Source organism: Lichenostomus cassidix, chromosome 3 (genome assembly GCF_008360975.1).
Source record: "Lichenostomus cassidix isolate B80296 chromosome 3, HeHo_3.0, whole genome shotgun sequence".
NCBI classification, from domain to species: Eukaryota; Metazoa; Chordata; class Aves; order Passeriformes; family Meliphagidae; genus Lichenostomus; species Lichenostomus cassidix.
This window is the reverse complement of record NC_139483.1, coordinates 19,827,026-19,848,920: the sequence shown is the minus strand read 5'-3', so window position 1 is coordinate 19,848,920 and position 21,895 is coordinate 19,827,026. Positions and strand designations below refer to the sequence as shown.

The 21,895-nt window shown below is 35.5% G+C and overlaps 1 protein-coding gene across 3 annotated transcripts in view; it reads right to left on the bottom strand.

Moving 5' to 3' along the window:
• The window catches only part of USH2A (usherin), a 383,112-nt gene that overhangs the window by 306,803 nt on the left and 54,414 nt on the right, over positions 1 to 21,895 (bottom strand). For all 3 annotated transcript variants that reach the window (XR_014850703.1, XM_085054819.1, XM_085054820.1), the window contains exons 8-12: positions 19,342 to 19,563; positions 17,977 to 18,070; positions 11,018 to 11,213; positions 10,132 to 10,262; positions 321 to 516 (exon numbers count right to left, since the gene is read on the bottom strand). Coding sequence is in view for 2 of the 3 variants with exons in the window: in XM_085054819.1 (XP_084910945.1) it covers positions 321 to 516; positions 10,132 to 10,262; positions 11,018 to 11,213; positions 17,977 to 18,070; positions 19,342 to 19,563 (839 nt within the window). In the remaining variant the exon portion in view is untranslated. The remainder of the gene's footprint in view (positions 1 to 320; positions 517 to 10,131; positions 10,263 to 11,017; positions 11,214 to 17,976; positions 18,071 to 19,341; positions 19,564 to 21,895) is intronic.

The following is a 21,895-nucleotide window of genomic DNA, read 5'->3' as shown; positions in this document are numbered from 1 at the left end:
GAAAAAGTGTTAATTTCCTAAAAGAAACATCTACGCAGTAAGCAAATTACATTATTTCTGTGACTTATTAGTATGGAGCTATGTAAGCTAATGTAGCTATGCCATAAAGAAACTTCTAAAGGGTTGATTAAACTAAGCTTCAAGCTGTAGTTCGATAGAATTATTACATTAAATTAATAAATTTTCAACAGTTAATTTCATTCGTTTTTGCAATCTGCCTTCAGCAAAGAAGCTTTCTACACCTTTCATTTAGAAATCAAGTGCGTTTTATTTCCAGAGAAAACAAGAAAAATGGCTCCGAACTCTTGCATTACACGTACCAATAACATTTGCTTTGCACTTGCACTGTCCTGAATTTTGGTGACAGGTAATATCTCCATTGACTGTCCCAGAGGTATTACAGTTACAGGGACTGCAGCCATCAGGGTTTGACTGTTGCAGATTGTAGAATCCTTCCTGGCACTGATTGCATTGTCTGCCAGACACATGTCTCTTACAATTACACTGGCCTCCAATCTAGAAAGATACAAAATATTATAGAATGATGAACATATCTATTTTTAGATTATACCTTCATTAGCAACAAGAATGGGAGGTATGAGTTGGGGAGGAGAAAATTTAAATGGAACAGAAAAATTAAAAAAAAAGCCGGTGAGCATTTTTTTTAATTTGTTGAGAGAGAGGTAAAAAGAGAAATATTGAACAGAGTGTAACTATTCTACTTTTAAATAGAGTTTAAAAATCCTGTACTTTCAAAACAGAAGGGAAAAAAATGTAAGTAAACAATGTGGCCATATTTACCATCTGGACACAGAACCTGCAAAGAATATAAAAAATTGCATTGTATACATGGTGACTTCTATTAAAATGAATACTTTTTTGAATCACAGTTACTTTAAAGAACTGTCATCTTCAAAGGTCAAGTCTTGCATTTTTTGTTCTGTCCATATGCCTATTTATTTTAGTGAAAACGTTAATAAGAATGAAGCAAAATTGAAAGGTTTCCTTCCTGATTACTCATCCAAGGTACACTTCCTCTCCCTTTACTGAAGGATGTGATCCAAGAGCTCAGCAACTGAAACCCTCTCCCATTTTCTTGTTTCAGCTGGGATCCAAAACATTCCAGTTCAGTGGGGGTATGTAAAGGTCCTCACCTTCTCCCTAAACGTGTAACATTGCTATTGAGAAGAAGCTGACACATCCTGTGTTATGCCTGGACCATGATCTGGGAATACGAGTCTCACACCTTGTGCAAAACTAAAGGGCTCCTGAAAAGCCACCTCAATTTCTGACCTCTGAAAGCCAGGGAAAAGAATCCAATCTCTACATTCAACAGTTTCCAGTATGGTGGGAAAACCAACCACAGGGAAAAGGCAACAGCACAAGGATGGAGAAAGAAAGGCATCGGTTGTTGCAGAACATAAAAACAATACTAGGGAGTCAAAGCAACACAGAGATGGGAATTGACAAAAGGTTTAGGATTCACAACCAAGGAATAAAACCTGTATTTTCTAAATAAAGTGTTCTGGGAAATGCAGAGATGGCAGCAAATAAAGAAACTCTGTGTTATAAGGAATTTTCTTTGGATCAGTGTATTTTTTTCAGTGCAAATACTTACAAATATGAGAAAGTACAATAATTCAAAACCAGTACTCATCTATGACATCAACAACTGTAGTTCAATGTACTTTGCTTTTAATTAGCTACTGGAACAAAAATTTCTCTTGACAGTTGCCTTTTTCATCTTTAATCCATGAGTCAAACCAAGCTCAAACAACAGAAGAGACAAAGCTATTTGGAAGTTCCACCTAAAAGAAGTATTATCATCACACCCTTGAATCTAAAAATCAAGCTCTAAGCTTTATTATTACAAAATCGAGTATTTCAACATCTAATAGTCAAATCTCAGTGCAGAAAATACTGAATAAAAGTTAGAGAAGCATATACTCCTACCCCTTCCTCATAAAAGGATTCTGTAGTCCATAAAATCTCTTCAATATGACTTCATAGAGATCTATTACTGATGTATCAGCCTTATCTTTCAGGAAGATGTAGATATTAAAAGGGCAGGTCAACAGCAAGTACAAAAAGAGTTAAAAGACCACAATGGCAGAAAACACAGCAACAAGGATTTTCAAGTTAATTCCCTTTTAGGCTGGATTTGATCTAGATATTTAGTGTATTATAAGAGACCCAGTCATGCATCACAGCCATTCATCAGAGAACTCACACGTAAAAAGCAACTCTGAGTTTAATCCTAAATGAAGAAAAATACGTAGTTTAATGCTGAACTATAAAAGAAACATTTTTGTGTTAAGTGATCGCAGCATACACAGGTCACACAGTAACACTCAACTCATACCCAAAAAAACTTTGAAGTTACTCCAAAAGCTATCAGAGGAAGGAAAAGCATTACTTACAAAATGTCATCTTCAATAAGTGAAAATTAGATCAAAACAGGAAGCTAAATAAGAGAGAATAGCCACTATGATATTTTAAAACTAGAAAAAGGCAACACAAAAGTGAGCATTTAACAAGCAACACACCTAAAGCATAAAGAAAAAAAAATTAAATGTCAGAAACAAAGGAAGAGTACCAGAGAATCAGTGGGGGCAATAAATAATTCAGCGGTATGATTAGCAGATTTAGAGTGGACATCAGAACTTTTCACTAAAGGAGAAGTGCAGCATCAGTTACAGGTTACCCAGAGGGGATGCAGAATCTCTTTTCCCAGAGGTATCAAGATTTAGCCAGACAAAATCATGACTGACTGGATATAGAACTGACAAAAATTCTGCTTTGAGGAGAGCAGATGACCAATTAATGCTTTTATGATTCCGTGTAGTATTCAGGAAAGAATCACAACAGATATTGCAAAGGAAGTTTTTCACAGATGTTCACTGTGAAAGAGGTGCTACCTTTCTATTTTAGGAATGATTTTTAAGGCTGATTTCAAACCAAAAATGTTAGAAGGAAAATATTTTAGCAAAATCTCATCTGTTGAAAAGTGTCTACACATGAGACTAAAGTTCTAGGTGAACTAAAATATAAAATCATTGACAGACTAACTACTTAACACCAGTACATCAACCTCCTTAAAAGGCTTTAAGGAAGTTTCTGAGATCTACAGCCTAGTAGGCTTTTTTGTATTTTTATTCTACATTGCGTTAGAAATTAAAATTATATATTGGAAAAGACTGGTGCTTTTTTTTCCAAGGAAAAATCATGGAACATGATACTACTGCATTTCTGTAAGTCAGCAGCATCTTAAATATTACATATACAGAACCAAATGGATGATCAAAAAGTCAAATTAATTTCTACATCAAGAAGTACAAACTTCATGCCTGGGGAAAACCAACACTGACTACAGGTAGACAGTGATAAGTCCAGAATTAGCTATTACCACTCAAGAAAGAAGCTGTTAAAGCTGCTCCTTTTCCCCTACAAATAATTTGGAAGTTCTGAGGCAGTTAAAAGGGTGATAGGAATACTGGGATTATCAAGAAAATAATTGAAAATCATCCAGGAAGTCTCACTCTGTCTTAAAAATCTGTTTTGTATCAACATTTTATATAATTTGTGTATCTGGCTACCCTCTCTAAAATAAGAGGTCACAGAATTAGCAAAGATACAAATGAAAAGACTGAAGACTTCACATTTTGGAAAGAGATGACTGAAATGAAGGGAATACAGGGCTACAAAATCATGACTGTCTTACAGGATCTATGTTCATTTTTCCTTGTGTTAAAATTTCCTGGGTGTTCTATCTTATAAGGAAGTAAATTTAAAGGAATGAATTGCTTTAAAAATTTAGTTAGATTAATTCCATACGTGGACACCAAACATGCAGCTACTCAAATGAAAATTCAGAGTTTAGCTCAGGAAGCCCCAAACCTATAAATAATCCATAAGTAACTGAAATCTAGAAAAGCACATCACAGCAGGATCATGCTTCTGGTAACCATCAGAGCAGATATTGTGCCAGATGAGCCTCAGTTCATCCAGCATAGCTGCTCTTATCCTGAATTCATGGAAACCCAAGGCTAACTGTGAGCAAAGCATAGGTATTTCCAGATGCAACAAGTGAAACATAGATTACTAAGAGCTAAAAGAAGCAAAGAATACCAGTATCTTCAGCACAGTTTTGTGTCCAGCTACTACAAGAAGCAGTAATTTTCATCGCATTCAGCTGCAGAAAACGTATGTTCCAAACTTAACAGGGTAAAAAAATTATGCTTGAAGAATAAATATAACTCTTCAAATAAGGGGGCAATGTCTGGCCAGCTAAAAAATTCAAATTTTATCCAGGAACCAGCCAAGAAAACCATTTGCAGATCTCCCCATGAAAGGAATATTTGGGCTTAATCGGGGAAAATTTGGCTTAAAAATAAGTAATACAGAAAAACAGTATCTTTAATTTCTCTGTACAGACAAAGAAGCAGCAAAATAATCTGTGAAATGCTTGGCAGTAAATGCCATTTCAAAGAAGTTGTACAAGCTGATAAATGTTTATAATGCTGCAGAAATAGGCGTACCACAGATTATAATGGAAATCTACATAAAAATGGGGAGAACAAAGCACTTCTACAACTACATAAAAACCTAAGTGAATTATGAACCAAAGTGGTTATTGTTATTATTACTATTATTATTTCTGTAAATCTAGCTTACTCTGGAAACTATAGTATCATTGAAAATATTGGCGGCAATGAATATTTAAAAGTTTTATTAACCAGAATTTCACCAGTTGTGCACTGGAAATATTACTGAAACTATCCCCCTTCCCCTGGTTCAAATGCTATCTGCCATTTAAAGAAAAATATTTAAATTATGCTGGTTATAGTAGAGCAGAAAGCAATCTGTGCTCCTGTTACTTATGCCTGAGAGGTCTGGTTCTGACCCAAACAGTCAGCAGACAAAAACAGTCTGTGTATTAACATGACCATCTTAGCACTAAATCACTGATGGAAAATATCTGTCTAGATTTTTCCCTCTGAAAATGAACCTAGCTGAGCATTACCACCAAGTGGTGCTGTGTCTTGGGACCTCATAAGTACAATTGCTTTTTGATACAGACAATCACTGATTCTGAGTTCACATATACCCCTTTTGTCATTTATAATTTACATACAAAATACACATTATCCCTACATCCTTGAATGTAAACAGTAGCAAAAGGTATGCCAGCAACCTTCTCCTGCACAAATCACAGCTGAAGCCTCATTGTCCTTAATAAGGAATCCAACTATCTAAGGTTTCTGAATTTTAGATATACCAAGCAGTTCACCTGCTTTAGACTCTAGTGGTACCACTCTTGAATTGGGGGACACTTTAACACATCACGTCTAGAATGACAAATTCAAAGCCTGTTCAGGCACCCTTCCAATGTCTTGTCACTAGATTGATAAATGGACTTAAAAAGAGATTTAAGCACCCAGGACAAAGGGTGACATATTCCAAAGAATTGCCTTAATTGGTGATAAGAGTACATCAAACTATTTAGCCATAGCTCTCACCTAGTAGATATTCAACATGTACATATCACAGTATCAGAAAAATAACTTCTGACTACTGAAACTCTTGTTGCATGTATGTATCCTTCTAGTATAAAACAGAATTTGTTGAAAAAATAGTTGGCCTAAGCCTTCCTGAAAGTTAAAATCATCATCTTCCCCTTGGATATGCCTGTAATTTCAAATTGCTATTCTTTGGTGTCTGTAATAGAAGCAACATACTCTCAGAAACATAACCAGAAAGTCTCTCCAATTCTGGAGAATAAATTGGCATGAGGCTTGGTCTTACTAAATAAAATACATAAAGCTGACACTTGGAGTTTCTTTCTCCAAAGTTAACTTCTGGTTTTTCAGCCCAAAATACATGACAAAAATAACCTTTTACAATTGACCTAGTCATAATTAATTTCACTTAGTTACTCTCTACCACAGCAGAAGCACCTTGCCTTTACCCACTGAAAATGCAAGTTTTGGGGCATTGCAACACTCTGGGGTATATTTAGGTCTGGCATGATATTCTTTCTGCTCATACTGCCATCACCAGTTCTGCAATTGATTGATACCAGTCTCAGCGTTCTGCCTTTTTGATATAAATGCTAATCATATATTTCTCACAATCTTCTTGATGCAAATCCAGCAAGGACCCCAGTATCCAGGAAGGGGGAGCAAGGGGGGTTGAGGACTTTTATTTTCTTTTCCTGTTCTTCAGTTTAGGAAATGAGAATGGTATGGAGTGCTGCCTCACACACATAGGTTAATGGTCTGACACCAAATACCTGAGAGTATTCTCAGGATGTCAGCTTTGGGAACTGAAAATTGAATAAGCAGCAATAATGAAGTTCCTTTGCACTCCCCTGATATCTCTTCTTGTCATCACATATGATGACTTTCAAAAGTCAGTAGCTTTCTACTACTTTTGCTCAAAATGTAAAATGAGGCATTTACCCTCTGCCCACAACACTCCAAGGGGTGGGAGTGGACCAAATCCCAAAAATAACAAACTCTCACAGAAAACCAGCATTTCCACTTTACAAAATCTGTCAGAAATAAAGCAATAGGATTATTTAACATAAAAAAAGCTCCCTTTCCTTCATTTTAGCGATAAGGTTAAAGGCCTACCATTAAGGGAAATTCAGGATTCAGAATGCAGACAGTGTTTTATAACTTGATTTTTTATGGACTCCACTATGCACGTGCTTTTCATTGACCCATTTGCATCCTTTACATTCCTTATGCTCTATATCTGTTGACTGAAATGCCCTTAATTAGCTGTTTTAACCTATGTTCTTCCCCTTGTAACACACATTCCATATATTTATTTATTATCAATCATAATAAACAGGTTGAAAATTGTGTAGATGGATAAATGAAAATGAGAGTGCTCATTCTAATTTTAGATAAACAAATTAATTCAGAAGTGAAAACAGAAATAAAGATATAATTTACGGTTTGTGTATATATATACACACACAGATATTAGCTAGCTTTCCATTATGTATAAAATAAAATTAAATCAACCATTCAAAAGTCTGAGTGAAAAACATAAGAGATTTTTAAAAAGCAATATTTAGGGAGTGTGCAGAAAGGTGAAATCTGAAGCCTGTTCAGCTAGTTACTTGGTAGAACTGGAATCTGCTTTCATGTGACTCTTCAGAGAAAACAGTAACTAACATTTTGTTCATTTCCTTGACTTAGAAAAGTTTTCTTGCAAGATGAGACAATACTGCTACCACCTTGACAGAAAGCAATTAATTCTTTGCAACTCTGAACAATATCCTCTGCAGTAAAATACAGCTTCCTCACAACAACAAATACATGATACATATTTATTTGGATGTTAAATTTTTTTTGAATCTGCAAAAGCTGAGTAAAGAAAGATGGCTAAATTCACTGAGACCAGTATGGTATTTCCAAAGATGAGGTAAAGGCAATAGCGGCACTTTCAGGTTTGCTTAAAAACAAAGGCCCAGGACAAGAGTTCCTTTTTCCCCAGCATTATATATGGCTTATTATAACAGAATCATGAAAGGACTACAAACTGCTATGCCTGATAGAATATGTAAGCACTTGTAGAGCAGTCTGGGTAAAAAGCAGCACAGGAAAATGAGTAAAAGACTTTGGCATAGGGGCCAGAAGAAATTAATCTCCAACTAGAGCAAGAATGATCACATCAGCAGTATTCTGGCAGAATTTTTTTATGTGTGAATGGTTAGGGAGAAAGGAAGAAGGCAGCCAATTCTTCTTTTACTCTCATAAACTCAAGAACCTCAAATAGTTCATCAGGACTTTGTGATTGTTTGAAATATTTTGTGACAAATGCTCACAAAGAGGATGCAACCATCTTTTCTACAATGATTAAACATCAAACAGCAAAGAAGTGGAAAAATTTTATCAGGGTTTACCAATTCTCTCTTGTATTCACCAGTCCCAAAGGAAAACGTTTCTCTGCAAAAATGCCTAATGAACTGCTTGTGGATGCACTGTTCTAAAATCCCACTCATTACTGTAAGCCATAAAGTTGCAATTTGGAAGTTTTACTATGTTTGTTTGCACTTTAAAATACAAATGAAGTTGCACACTGATCTGTAAACGGACGTGATCTTCAGATGTACGAGAACTGAGAAATGCTGCAAGGAAGAAATGCTCCATACCTACATGCATTTCTCACCAAGGGCAGAGTGCAATAGGTGAACAGAAGAGGGATAAAGTTTTCATGATCAGTCTAAAGAACTGAGATGTGAGCAACTGTGTTACAGTAAGCACTTCTACATATCTTGCAAACTATCAGCATGAATAATACTTCATTTGATGAGTAAACGCTCTGCGTGATTCAATAGATTATTTTGTGATTCAACAGATTAATTTTGGAACACTGTACCTCTTGGATCTTAGCGACTAAAGTGGCACTTTGCAAAAAGAAAAAAATGTTGATGATCTGTAGAAAGTGATGAGTTATGCAGTAAAAGTGTATTCTGCTCCATTTTTGGCAAATTTCCTTGAAAATTATCAATGTGATGTGACAATTAATTTTCATGAGTAGGGTCCTTATTCCTTATGATTCCATCTTCCACAGGTCAAATTTGGAAACACTTCCTCCAATGATGCCTTTCTATTTCACGTAATTCATTTCAGCCTTTAGTCCCCAGCCTTATTAATCTATTCTTTAATGCCTCTCAATCATTTCTCCCTGCTCTGCTTCTACTGCAGCAATTGATGCTTTATTGAGCAATACAGTCTCCACCATTTTTCCCATTTTATCTCCCCGATCATACTTTCATAGTCAAGTATCATCAACATTCTTGTATATTTAAGTATAAAGCACTGATTTCTGTAAACTACTGTTCCTCTGATTATTAATCACAGTTAAAGCTGATTTAGGCTAACATTTCACCACAAACCATGGATACAGAAATTAACATTTGCTTTCATTCCTCCTATGACTTGAAAAATAGTCCTAACATGATAGATGTGTTTTGCAAGCTTTCTTTTTTTCCACGTCTGTGTTACTGGCAGAGCGCATTACTTCAGAAGACTGAAAATTTTAAAATAATTTCTCTTTTTAATACAGTGGAATATTTAAAAAAAACCACTTTGTTTTAAATTTGCATGTCACTCAGAATATGCACCAATGAATGAGTCCTGTGAAGGTGCACTGAGTCAAACTGGGCATGTATCTGTACCACTATGGAGCTGAGGATGAAAATACAACAGAATCCACGAGAGTTTACTGTTAAATAAAATGCAATGAAAAGAGATGTATGATGAGAAAAGCTAGAGATTACCTTATGAATAGAAGTCTTGAAAAGAGAAGAGATAGGGAAAGTGACAAGCTGAAGAAATTGCATCACCTTTAATTTAGAATAAGTTCTACCTTTAAAATAAATTTCAAAGCAATTATTTCTTCCCTATTCCTAACAAAATTTAGATTTTGGCAATGGACAGAACATACATGAATAGAACACAAACCACAATATATCTTTAGTATATGTTCAAGATATTAATTACTTTTCCTGCTTTTTCTCCAACATGCATGTTTTAAAAGTTACAGATAGATGTATTATTGGACTAGACAGCTTGCATGTCAATGAGGTCCACTGGCTTAAAAAGCACACCTGATGGTGTTCTCTCTTCAGCATTACTTTGAGGGTTCCTTTTATTTTTAATGGACTTTATAAATTAAAAGGGAGATCAATCCTTGTCTTATTATAGGGAAAAGTAGCTTAATTTTAGTTCAGTTACAGGCTCAGCTCATTGCCTGAATTTTCAAAACTTTTTAGTAACTTAAAGACAGTATGAAGACCTTCAAAAACATTCAAAACTTAGATGTTTTAACATTACTGAGTGCAGAGGTAGCATCCCAAAACTACTGTGCATACAGCATCTTTTATGTCTGTTGCTGATGCAGACAAGTAACTCTTCAGTAATACATCTCAAATTCCTGTCTGTTTTCTCAGCTTTCAAATGTCTGATGTAAGTCTATTATCATTTTGAAAAGGCTGAACTTAAGCATTTTTTTATAGACTAGTTACCATCTGAATACACTTTGTAAAATCTTACAGCTGTCTACCCAGCTGATTGAAATGTTTTCTCCTTTTTCTCTATTGAGGTTACTTACATTATCACACAGGAGGCTCTTATTTTTGGTGCCTGTTGCGTAACAGTCGCAGGGTTTGCAAACATCAATGGCTGAAAGATCTGCACCTGCTTGTCTGTAATGGAAATCCATGCACAGCTCACAGTTCCTCCCTGCATGAAAGAAAGGTTATGCATTATGGCTTCCAATTCATTAAAATTAGCTGTATAATTCAAAATTAAAGACTATTCCTTTGAGAGAATTCTATAATTTTCAGGACGTCCATTTTAATGCACCTTTCATCTCTACCTGCCAATTTAGTGATCCAGAGCATATGAAACAATGAACCTGTTACAAACTATGTTTTACTCCATTAAACTTCCATCTGTTATATAATACCACACTTATATAAAAGCTGTGCCATACAAATGTCTATACATTTTTTTTGAAAAAATGAACCTGAAACTTTTCCTTTTCCTCTTTACTAGATAAAGCCAAGAAAATTGAATAGAATTTTTTAAAATATTCAAAAATATTACCTACATTGAATAAAAACCTTTATTCAATAAGAAAGAAACTGACATTAGAGCAAAATTTGACAACCTTTTTAGATTTTGTCTGTTAAACTGGTCCAATAAGATTATATTTGGGATTGAAATGCTCTAGCACATGTAATGCAAATAGCTTTGAAACTATATGTTTTAATTATTTATTAGAATGTGTTTTGCATGAAAGTTTTTACACAAGACTGGATTAAAATTTACAGTATTTTCCCATGGCTTAAGAATTGATACCACTGTTGTTAGTGCACTATCTGAATGGTTTAAAAATACATATTCATGAGAATTTATTGGACTGTCAGCTACTGAGCATTACTAATTTCAGCTGACACAAGACTTAGTCAAAAAGTCCATTCTCTTTGACTTACCAGCTGTGTTGTGCTGACAGTTATCACACACTCCGCCACCACCTCGGTGGTGTTCCAGAGGAAAAGGATCCATTGCTAAGTCATAGTGGCAGCTTTCTGCATGGCTGTAACACTGACATGGTTTGCAATTATAGGCATGAACTTGGTCACCTGGACGGAAAGGCTTGTCATTGTACAATGGCAAACAGCGATCACACTGAAATAAAACAGAAATGAAATAAAATACTGCTTCTTAGACAGGAACATTTCTTTATCTCACAATTATATTATTAAACCCTCCATTATTCATATTTTTCTGTGTGTATTTCATAATTTAAATACTAATAATATTTGTTTTAGACAAAAAGTGAGAAAACACAAAGGGAAATACCAAACTAGACATTTTAATTATTATTTTAACCATTTTAAGTCACTTTAAAAACAGAGTAAAACAAAGGAAGGTGGGCAGAAGAACAAAAATTTAAGAACTTAGATACTCAACAGAGACTAACATCCTATGATTCAGATTTACTTACACCTTTAAAGATGCAAAAGAGTGCTTGCTGTGTTTAAGGCACAGAAGACATTGACCTAATCCATCCATTTGGATGCATTTTAAACAATGTCTGTTACTGTAGTTCCTAACATTGTAGTAATTGTAGTTTGTACTAACACCATTTGACCTTGTAAGTGAAACAAAAAACCCCAAAATATATTGCAATTATAATTTCCGTCTTTCAGAAGGAATTTAAATGCTTCAAAATAAGTTGCTTCTGTAAAGTATTTGGGCAACTACTTCCTTTTTTGGGTAATTTCTTTCTTAAGTTTGAGACGCATGTTCACCTTTCTTCGTGGCTATTATTCCAAGCACTATTATAATTATTTGTTATTTATTAGTGTGTCTGTATCACCTATACATTGAAAACTAGGAAACTGTATTGAAGTTTCTAAACTGTTTCACTCATAGCTGGTGCTGGGAAAGCATCAACTGTGTGTAAAATAAACAATTAAAAACAACAAGCTTAAGATTGTCCAAGAATTACAGACCAGTCACAATTTATAACAAAAGCCACTTAAGAGAGAAAATGAAAGCACAAGAATTTATCTGCTGAATTTTAGTTTTAATACAAGAAATAAAAAGAAAGCATAAGATAGCAATAACCAGTGCACCTTTTTCTAATCTGTTCAAAACAAAACAACAAAAACACACTATCACCACAAAGACAGAAAAAATAGTTTTCAGGGTGAAAATTAGCATGGTTTCACTGGAGACCTTGAACTCTGGCCTTTGTTTATCAGAGCAATTGCTGCCTAATTGTGATTACCTCACTTTAAGTGTTCTAAGAGGAACACCTTGACCATAACTCTTACACAACTTACGCAACTCAAACTTATTCAAGTCCTTGCCTCGTTTACATCAATCTCTCCTCTCTCTCCACATTGAGAAAAATCAGCATTACACATCACCCAACAACATGAGACAAGAGGGCTCATTCAGACATGGCACAACTTGGGAAGCACAACAAAGAAACAAGCTCCCAGCCAAGCCATCCAGCTCATGCAGCTCTCTCCTCCCAGGTTTCTATAAAAATATGTCCTCCTTGAAAAGAAAACATTGCAGGAACAGCTACCAACCAGCCAGCCCTGAGTTTCCATTTGTGCATGGCCAGCCACACAGCAGCTGAAAGCATTCATCATCTCACTTCAGATTTAATCTTTGATCAGTTATACTTATGCACACCTGTGCTTGCACCTATTGTTAAATGACACACAAGCACCAAGGAGTAAGAGAGAAAAAGATGGCATTTGATTACATAGCAAAGAGCCTTTTTGAAACGTCTCTTCTTCTGTGACTTTTACAACTTTGACAAAACTTTTAAGAATCATAGAATCACGAAGGTTGGAAAAGACCTTTAAGATCATTAAGTTCAACTATTAACCTAACACTGCAAGGTTCATCATTAATCCATGTTCCTGAAAGCCAGATCTACACACCTTTAAACACTTCAGGGACAGTGATTCCATCACTTTCCCTGGCTAGCCTGTTCCAATCACTGACAACCCTTTCAGTGAAGACATTTTTCCTAATAGCCAGTCTAAACCTTCTCTTGTGCAACTTGAGGTTATTTCCTCTTGTTCTGTCACCTGTTATCACTTGGAGAAGAGACTGACTCCCTCCATCTACAACCTCCTTTTAAAAGTCTTTGCAACAAAAAGCAGTCATTCAGAAGTTGGCAGTAAGTGAGAAACATTTGTTCTTCCAGCAGTTGTCACACCTGCATGCAATAAAAATGGGCACTGGACCCCCACCTCCTCCTGCTGTTTGTCACACCCTTATCAGGTTAAAAATTGCATTGAACTTCAGACCTGCAGGGCTGAAATTCACTTTTGGTAGCACAATGATGTACATGTTGGCATCTTCAGGTCTTCTTTCACCAAATGTAAACTCTGCATTTGTCCAAAGCACAGTAGTTGTGATTTGCAAATCAAGAGAATTGGGGTTTGGTTCTTGGCTACCACATGGGAAATGGATAGGTACATTTCAAAAAAACTCTTGACAAGGTCTAGCAGCAAATTTACAATGGATGTTAATGCTTAATAAAACCAACCTTTCTCTGCAACTGTAAAACCCTGAAATGTGCAGATGTCCTTATTCTCAGTTACATCTAGGCCCTTCAGAAAATATGGTAAATATATGGTTTTCCCTATGGGCAATAACAAATATGCCTTCTTGATATACAGTATCTGAACTTCTCACCGTCCACAAAAACAGTTTCCTGAGAAAACAACACATGGAGCCAGGTGGCCAAAACACCAATCCCAACTTGGCCCAATTCATTAGTCTAAAACTGTGATTAAAAACTGGTTTTGAATAATGAATTCAATGTATTCTTTTTACTAAGATTATTTTAACAAATTTAACTTCTACATTCCTGAATCCAGCACACTTACAGAAAGATCACCAGTGACTTCAGCCTAAGCCTTCATGTACCAAGTTCCTTTTTAGTCCCTAAGAATGCTGAGGACAGTGTCTCTGAAGAAATAGTCAACAAACATCCAAAGAAATACTTTAGAAGGCAACCATAACAATACTTTAAAACTTGCAATAAGTCATGGCCAACTAGAACTTTCTACTCCAACACTTTTTAAATAATACCCTGCTGCTTGCCTCCCAGTGGCATCCTTTTATATATATATATATATAATGTGGAATTTATTCCTTTTTTCTTTTTGTAACCTATGTAGGAGTTTGCATCCCACACTCATCAAAGTTCAGTTGCACTAGATGGTATACATACACACCTATAATACTTAGATATATGCTTCTGTAATTCATGTTATCAAGAGTACACAATTTAAAAATCTGATGTAGTGACACCAAGGTTAGAATGCCACCTTCTCAAGCATTTTGAAAAGCTGACTTGTCCTTAAAAAGCTTCAGTACATTTAGCACCCATATTTATTTATGCTGCCCTGCAAATGTTGACTGTAATGAGACAGTTAACCATGTACAATTTTTTCCTTCCTATCAGATCCTCTTCGTATCCAACCACTATGCTTTCACTCCATTTCCTTTCCTTAGCCAAATAAATATGGCTTCGAGAGAATATCTATTCCAGCCCAGCTTCACCCAGCTGTACAGACAAGTCTTAATTTCCTCATGGCTTTCACCAGCACCCTCACTACAGCATTTGAATATCTACCAAGACTACATGTGAACTACATCTGTCTCTCGTGAACTCCCCAAAGATCAAAGAGCTTTTAAACTTAAAAGCCAGCTTTTATTAGGGGAAGGGGAAAAAACACCCAACAAACCAAAATTAGAACACTAAGTGACTCCAAGGGACCAAGGAAGACAGAACAGAAATGAAAGGTGTCCTATGGGCTTCCATCCCAATGCTCCATGTGCCAAAAAGTGCATTTTTTACTGGCTTGCTTGTTTCTGCAAGTGAGAACTCTTTGTTATTGAGTGACCACTCTATGTAGTTAATAGGTACCACTCCTCATGTACTATTTACAATTAATTCCAACATCTAACATGATATAGATTGGCCTTTAACTGAGGTTTACATAAATTCTTCTGTAACAATATAAAAAGTCTTATTTATTCAATTCTTGATAAATCAATCAACATATGTCACATTCAGTTTTCAGACCTCAGGTGTTTAAGACCAGTATTTGCATGGAAAACTCTGAAGACCTGAAGCCTAAGTACATCCAGTCAGTCTCTCACTTCCATTCATATCTTCTCAAGCATTTCTCGGAGTTGCTTTATTTATTTTAAATTCTATTTTCTAGTACGATTTCTATAATTATTCCTGTATATTTTGCAATTACCTTCTCTATTAAGTTCTATATGATTGATGAAAAGAGGCTCTTAGGTTGCAATGTAAGGCTAACCTTGCTTGACTGTCTTGTTCTTTCATGGGCTGTTTCCAGCTTTCCATGTGACAGCTTGGAAAGTTTTTGAACATACGTTTAGTCAAGTCTACAAATTATTCGTTGCATACAAATGTTACCAAAATATGGACTCCACTCTCAGTTTCTCAGTTTCCATTTGTAAAAGGCAGAGCTATTTCCCAAAGTTGGACCCAATGCATTTACAGAACAATCTTTAAATGGAAAAGCTTGATTTTTTAAATTTTCCCCACAAAATGAGAGACAAGCTTTGTGAGGAATAATTTCCCGTTTTTTCATTATTTGGCCCCTCAACATCTGCAAACCACTGTTAAGTAACCCCATCTTCCCATTATGTCAGATTTCATAGCAGCATATTTCACCACCACTCTTCACCAAAATGGAACTCAGGTTAAAAAAAATCCACTTGGTATGTCAAATTTCATAACAGAGCAATGCAAATACCTAAACTGAGATTTCTATTTGTAATAGTTATGCAATTTTTTTCATTTCTGGTATTGCTTTGAGACACAACAGCCAGCCAGATGTATATGCCAGATAAATTCAAGATGGTAATATTAGTTGTATTAAGTGTAAATGTGACAAGGACATACTCTGCCGTATGTAAAAAGCTTTTTTAGGATCTCTGATTTCTGGTCTAACATATTGAAAAAAAACCCCACCCTTAAGCCAAAAACTTTCTTATAACCCCCTCAGTTGTGGTGACTTACTCACTGCTAGCACAGAACTGAAGTTACAAAAAGACTGCTTGCTGATAGTGGAATTTCTTATTAAAAATATTTTCCTTTTCTCTACCAAAACAGTTATACTTGGAAACTCATTTCACCAAATGCTCACTTGAAAAAAAATTTTTTTCTTTTTACAATTCCTAACGCACCAGGGTAGGAGCCAGAGAAATAGGTGTAAGTCTATAAGACAGAGTTTTATCATTGCCAGTGATAGTCAAAAATCAGGGTGGATTTTGATTTTGCTTTTAAGTGCAAGCCTTAAAAAAAAAAAAAAAAAAAAAAAAAAAAAAAAAAAAAAAATCAAGATTTTTAAGCTGTTTGGATTCCATGTAAATATTTGAAAAAATCCAAAGTAGTTAGTGATATATTACTACTTCTATTTTATTTCATATCTAATAGATACTGATATAGTTATAAAATAATGAGAAAAATAATTAAACAACATGCTTATTGTACTCTGACTTAATACAGTTAATTCAAGCACTTAAATTACAGTTGTAATGCATATATGCCAAATCAGAGATGTGCCACTCAGTGGAACAACCCATTAACATTGACAAGAAATATCTGATAAGGCAGATACATCATTAAAATGTATTTGGTTTGTTTTCACAAAGTAGTGTAAGTCTTGCAAGAGTGCTTGCTGAACTTCCAGATCCTATTAAATATTTATAATTAATCCTTACAAAGTAACATTTCACAATGTGTGTTCTAATTAAAGGGACACTGTCAGCTTGAATTTTTTTTCTAATTTGACCCATCTAAAAACTTGAAATTTCTGTTCAACTCCCATTTAGACTGTAGATTCTACACTTCTGCTTAAGAAATGAGAAAACTTAGATCCCCTATGAAATTTTACAAAGATCTTTCACATGATCACAAGCACTATATCAAGTAGTCTGAGGTTAACTCTCCTCGCTCTGTTACAGCAAGCACAGACTGCTTGGGGTCTTTTTTGATGTGCAATTAGTCTCCCCTTTGCTACTCCTGTTGCTATTCTGCATAACCACTTCTTAATTTCTAGAAAGGCTATTTCCAAAAGGCATAAATGCAGCAAGGAATACAACATGTACTAACAACGGAAATCTAACATTCAGTGAGATTGAGGGATTCATTCCTTTGACATAGCTCATTCTTTCTTAACCTCAACTTCTTCTCCTTTTTTTTCTTCTTTTGAGATAAATAATTAATCTAGGGAATCTTTTCTTTGAGCAATTTTTTTTTACTCATACATCATGGTACTGCTTTTGTTGAGTTGTATATGAACAGCTTCCAAGAAAACCAAAGGCTGCATGAAACAAGTGCAAAATTGTTCCATTATTTTGAGCTCTCCTCTACACATTTATCTAGAATACCATGACTTACAGTAATCAACCCTATTTTGGTTCTTCTATGGCCAAGAGTTATAAAAATATTATTAAAAAATTATATATATAATTTTGCATCTATGGTGCTTTGGATTGCATTATGGACCACTTGAACTGTTTCCTTTCACATGAAACTAAATTGGAAGCTGAGCTCCAGGACTTTGCCTACTGCATTCCACCCACTGACTGGGTCAGTGCATCTAAGATTTGAAAGTGGCACAACGCCTAACAAGAAATCAAATCTCTGAACACAACACTCCTGATGGTCTGTGGTGGAATGGCTTTTGGTGAGGGCAAAGGGGGGGAATATATTTGTTTCCTTAATTGATATACAAATCTGCTACAGGAAGTGTCCCTATAAAAGACAGGACTACACTAACACATGTATACACACTCCTTCCCAGGACTAAAATCCCAGTTTTGAGGCTGTTCATTGGTGGCATAGATAGACAAAGGACAGACTCACGTTATTTCCTTCTGTATAGCTTTCCTTGACACACAGGCACCTGTATGGCTTCACAGCTGTGTCACAATCATCAGCATGGCCATGGCAATTACACCTGAAAGAACAATAGGGAGTGCCAAAAGTTAAAACATTAAAACAAATCCATCCAACAATATATTACATATATTACATAGTCACAAAGTCAATTTGGTGTATAAAGAACAAATAAATGTCACCAAAGAGAATGTTCTTAGGTGCACTAACTTACAAAATACTACTTCACTCAATATATTTTTAAGCATCAACAATTGCTTTCCAAAAAAATAATAACCAGCACGTAGTAGAGCTACTCTTGCCTTATACAACATATACTGTAAACTGTATTTCAGTATGCAACATTAGTATGTAAAATTTTATTAAATAACTTACAATTAGTCATCAATATTAGTGCAGCTCTAGTTTTTCAAGAAATCTTAACCAGATCAGGAATAATTTTGCAGTTTAACTCATTTTAGCTCAGTTAAAATGTCCATTTCTTACTAAAATAAAATCTGTATAGAATCTTAATTAATAGTCAATAACCATACCACTCTACTTGAAGGACTGCTCTTCTGGAGACATGGCATAGCTTTACAAACTGCAGCTGAAATTATTTTACTGTTACACGGTCACCAAGATGCATTATCATCATACGTCCAAATCAATAATCAAAATATATTAACATAGAAAATTTTAAGTAAACATGACTTCTAACAGGGTCCTTTTTCTCAAAATGAGAACTACCAAAATAATTTCAGGATTAATACTTACAAATCTGCACCATATGCTTCTTGGAAACTATTTGATTGCCAAATTTGCATATTATTTATGGGGCATAATTAGTCCTTTCACAGGACATCACACTTACCATATACAATAAAGTTGTCAGTCACAGATAATACAACAGTTTTACTGACAGCTACCCAATTTGGAATGGAAAACTCCAACTAAAACAAAGAATGAGCTCTGCATTGACTGTTAAAATTGCCATGTCTGAGAATCTATAGCTGGGAAGACTTACTGAAGTAAAGCACAAGGCCTTGTTTCAATCATAAGCTTTGCTTAGAGGCAAAGGTAATTGGTAATTGTCTTGGTAATTCCACGGAAAGGACAGCTTTTGACAGATTTGTGTAATAAGTATAATTAATTGTAAAGTAAGATGTGAGCAAATGTTTCTAAAAAACAGTACACCAACCATTTCCAGCTCGACACACTGCTTCAGACCTAATTCCTTCCTCTATCATACATGTAAAAGTAAAGCAAGTTCATCAAATTTTCGGCAGGTCCTTAGAGACTGTGCAGAGTCAGAGGCAGTGCTAGGTGTGGGAAGAGTCATGTAACACTTACCTTCCACTGACTGTAACTTCATTAACTCCATAGTACCTATGCCTAAAATTGACCCAAGGTTCAATAGTGTGGTACTGGCCACGGAGATGAATCCTCACTTGTGTAGCTTTAACAAACTCTTGGAGAGATGGAGTATTATAAAAATCATTGTAACCAGGTCGGTGATTTGGTTCCGGGGTGAGAACACTGAAAGTTAGGTTACCACGAGAATATGGTGTAAAACTGTTTAAATAGAGAGGAAAATAAATTAAAATCAAAATACTATGTATATTTAAAGATCCTATCTCCTAACATCCTGTTTCTCAGAGAGGATCTCAAGTGTACATGGTGGTTCTGTGCTTTCTGGGCAAAAATTCCCATGTCAGTGGATTCCCAATCACCAGAATTCAAGAAGGCAAAAAGAAATGTCCTCTTTCTGTCTGTTTTGCCCTAAACTACCATGGTCTTCTTCAGACCCAAAGAAGCCTCTAGCAGGCAACTTCAAATTATAATTAAGGTGTGACTGGTAAGAGTGATCTGCACAAGTTTTCGAAAAGTTTAATACACTCTTATTGAGAAATATGAACCAGGCTTGAACCACATAAGGAAATCATTCAGATGACTAACACAATAATTAATAGGCTCACATGGTTAGTAATATAACTGCTAAATACATATAAAAATCATACAGAAACAATTGTTGTGTTTTGAATTCCAGACTCACGGGACCGTATCATCTCACTCGATGAGTGAGCAGAGCTAGAAACACACGCCACCTTCCAGCAAGTGAAGTGCAAGATAATTTAATGGAAAGTAGTAAGATTGAGAGTAAAATTGCATATTTAAGCCCAGGAAGGGGAAGGACAGTCCTGAGAATTCAAGTAAAGCTGAGTAAACAAGTACATATAAACTGCACGTGTGCGCAATATGGTTTGAATCACACCATGTTGGTCTATGTACTAGGCAGAGTTTAGCCTCCGGAAGAGAGAAGTAGTCTGCTTATTTGCACACCTACATGGGATCATTAAAAATAGGCATCCCACGTTGTCACCTGCCACCTGACATGCAACATTCAAAAAATGTCACTTCAAAATATGTCAGTTTTTGAAAGATGAGATTTCTAGTTAGGCTAGGTCTCCTGAGTCATAGTCTTCTGTCTTCATGAAGGATCTTTGAATTTCCTGTGCTCCTAATCCAGGTCAGTGCTTCACAAATATCTGAGCAGAATATATTTGTAAGTTTCTCTGGGTGATTATGTCTTCTCTTCCCCTCCACGGAAAATTAAATAAAGTATTTTTCTTCTATGGCATATAGAACTGTAATGGAAATGTTTAGACAGATACAAATGGCAGATAAACAACACCATGTTGGTATGGAAGCATCAAAAGGAACAGCAGAAAGACTGTAAGGCTGATGGGAACTAGATAAGCAGGTCATCGAGATTTTAGGGCATCTACATGCAGTTTCTCAGGAAACCAGGAAAACAAAGGAGACTCTAAAATAAGGGTCAGCCAATATTCAGACTAAGCAAAAGATTCAAGCCTCTGATATGGAGATAAAGGACAGTGAGCAACTCCTAACTTACAGAGGTGGTACAGGATGGAGAAATAAAAACCTTAATCACTTTCATTTCCTAAAGGACACAAAAAAGAGTCCATTCAGTACTAGCATGTGATCAGCAAAACAAGAACCATTAAGTTATGGTAAGGATTTCAAAGCCAAGGTCATCTGCCTTCCAAGCAAACCCAGGGAATCCTGGATAGGCCACCAGGACAGAAGGACACTGGTGTCTAAATCCTGGACAGACATGTTAGAAGTTTGTGGATATGAGAAAGAGAGAGAAACAAATTTTGTTTTACAGTAAAATCCTCCAGGGAACTCTGTTACACTGCTGACATAAATTTGCAGCATTTTTTCAACAGTAACTCCTCTTTGAGCACACAGAATATTCACCATTACAGAATAAATGTCTTACCTTTTAAAACTTTCTGTACATCAGCTGCAATCAAAAATCATTAATTTGTATCACTTCTATCATCATTTACATTTTAACTGAAGGGGAGAAACTATGCTGCTTAGAAAACATTTATGGAAACAGTTCATATTTAACTCCTCCATTCTTTTTAAAAATTATACAAATACACATTTTTGGGCTAAAAGTGGCATTACACCCCACCTGGGTTATTTATCCAAAAGCATTTGTCTTACTTAAGACATTTCTCTTCTCCTCTACCCTCTGCTCCAAGGATCAGCTATAAATCTCAGATTCACTGAAAAGTGGTGTAACTCAAATGACCTTATGCTCCTCTCCTTAGAATTCTGAACTCCTAGAGAACAGACAAAGCTGCTGACACTTGAAAAGTCTTATAAAGGTAGCAAAATTGAAAAAAACTCCAAAAAAAGCAAAATGCCTACAGCACCTGGTAATGTATATTCTCGCTGATTTTCAGCCAAGTACTAAACAAACTGGCATCTGAACTCAGACAAGAGAAAATGCATTTGAATATATGTAGTGGTACAGATTCAATTATATATGTGTGTGTGTGTGTATGTGTGTGTGCGTGTGTGTAAAATG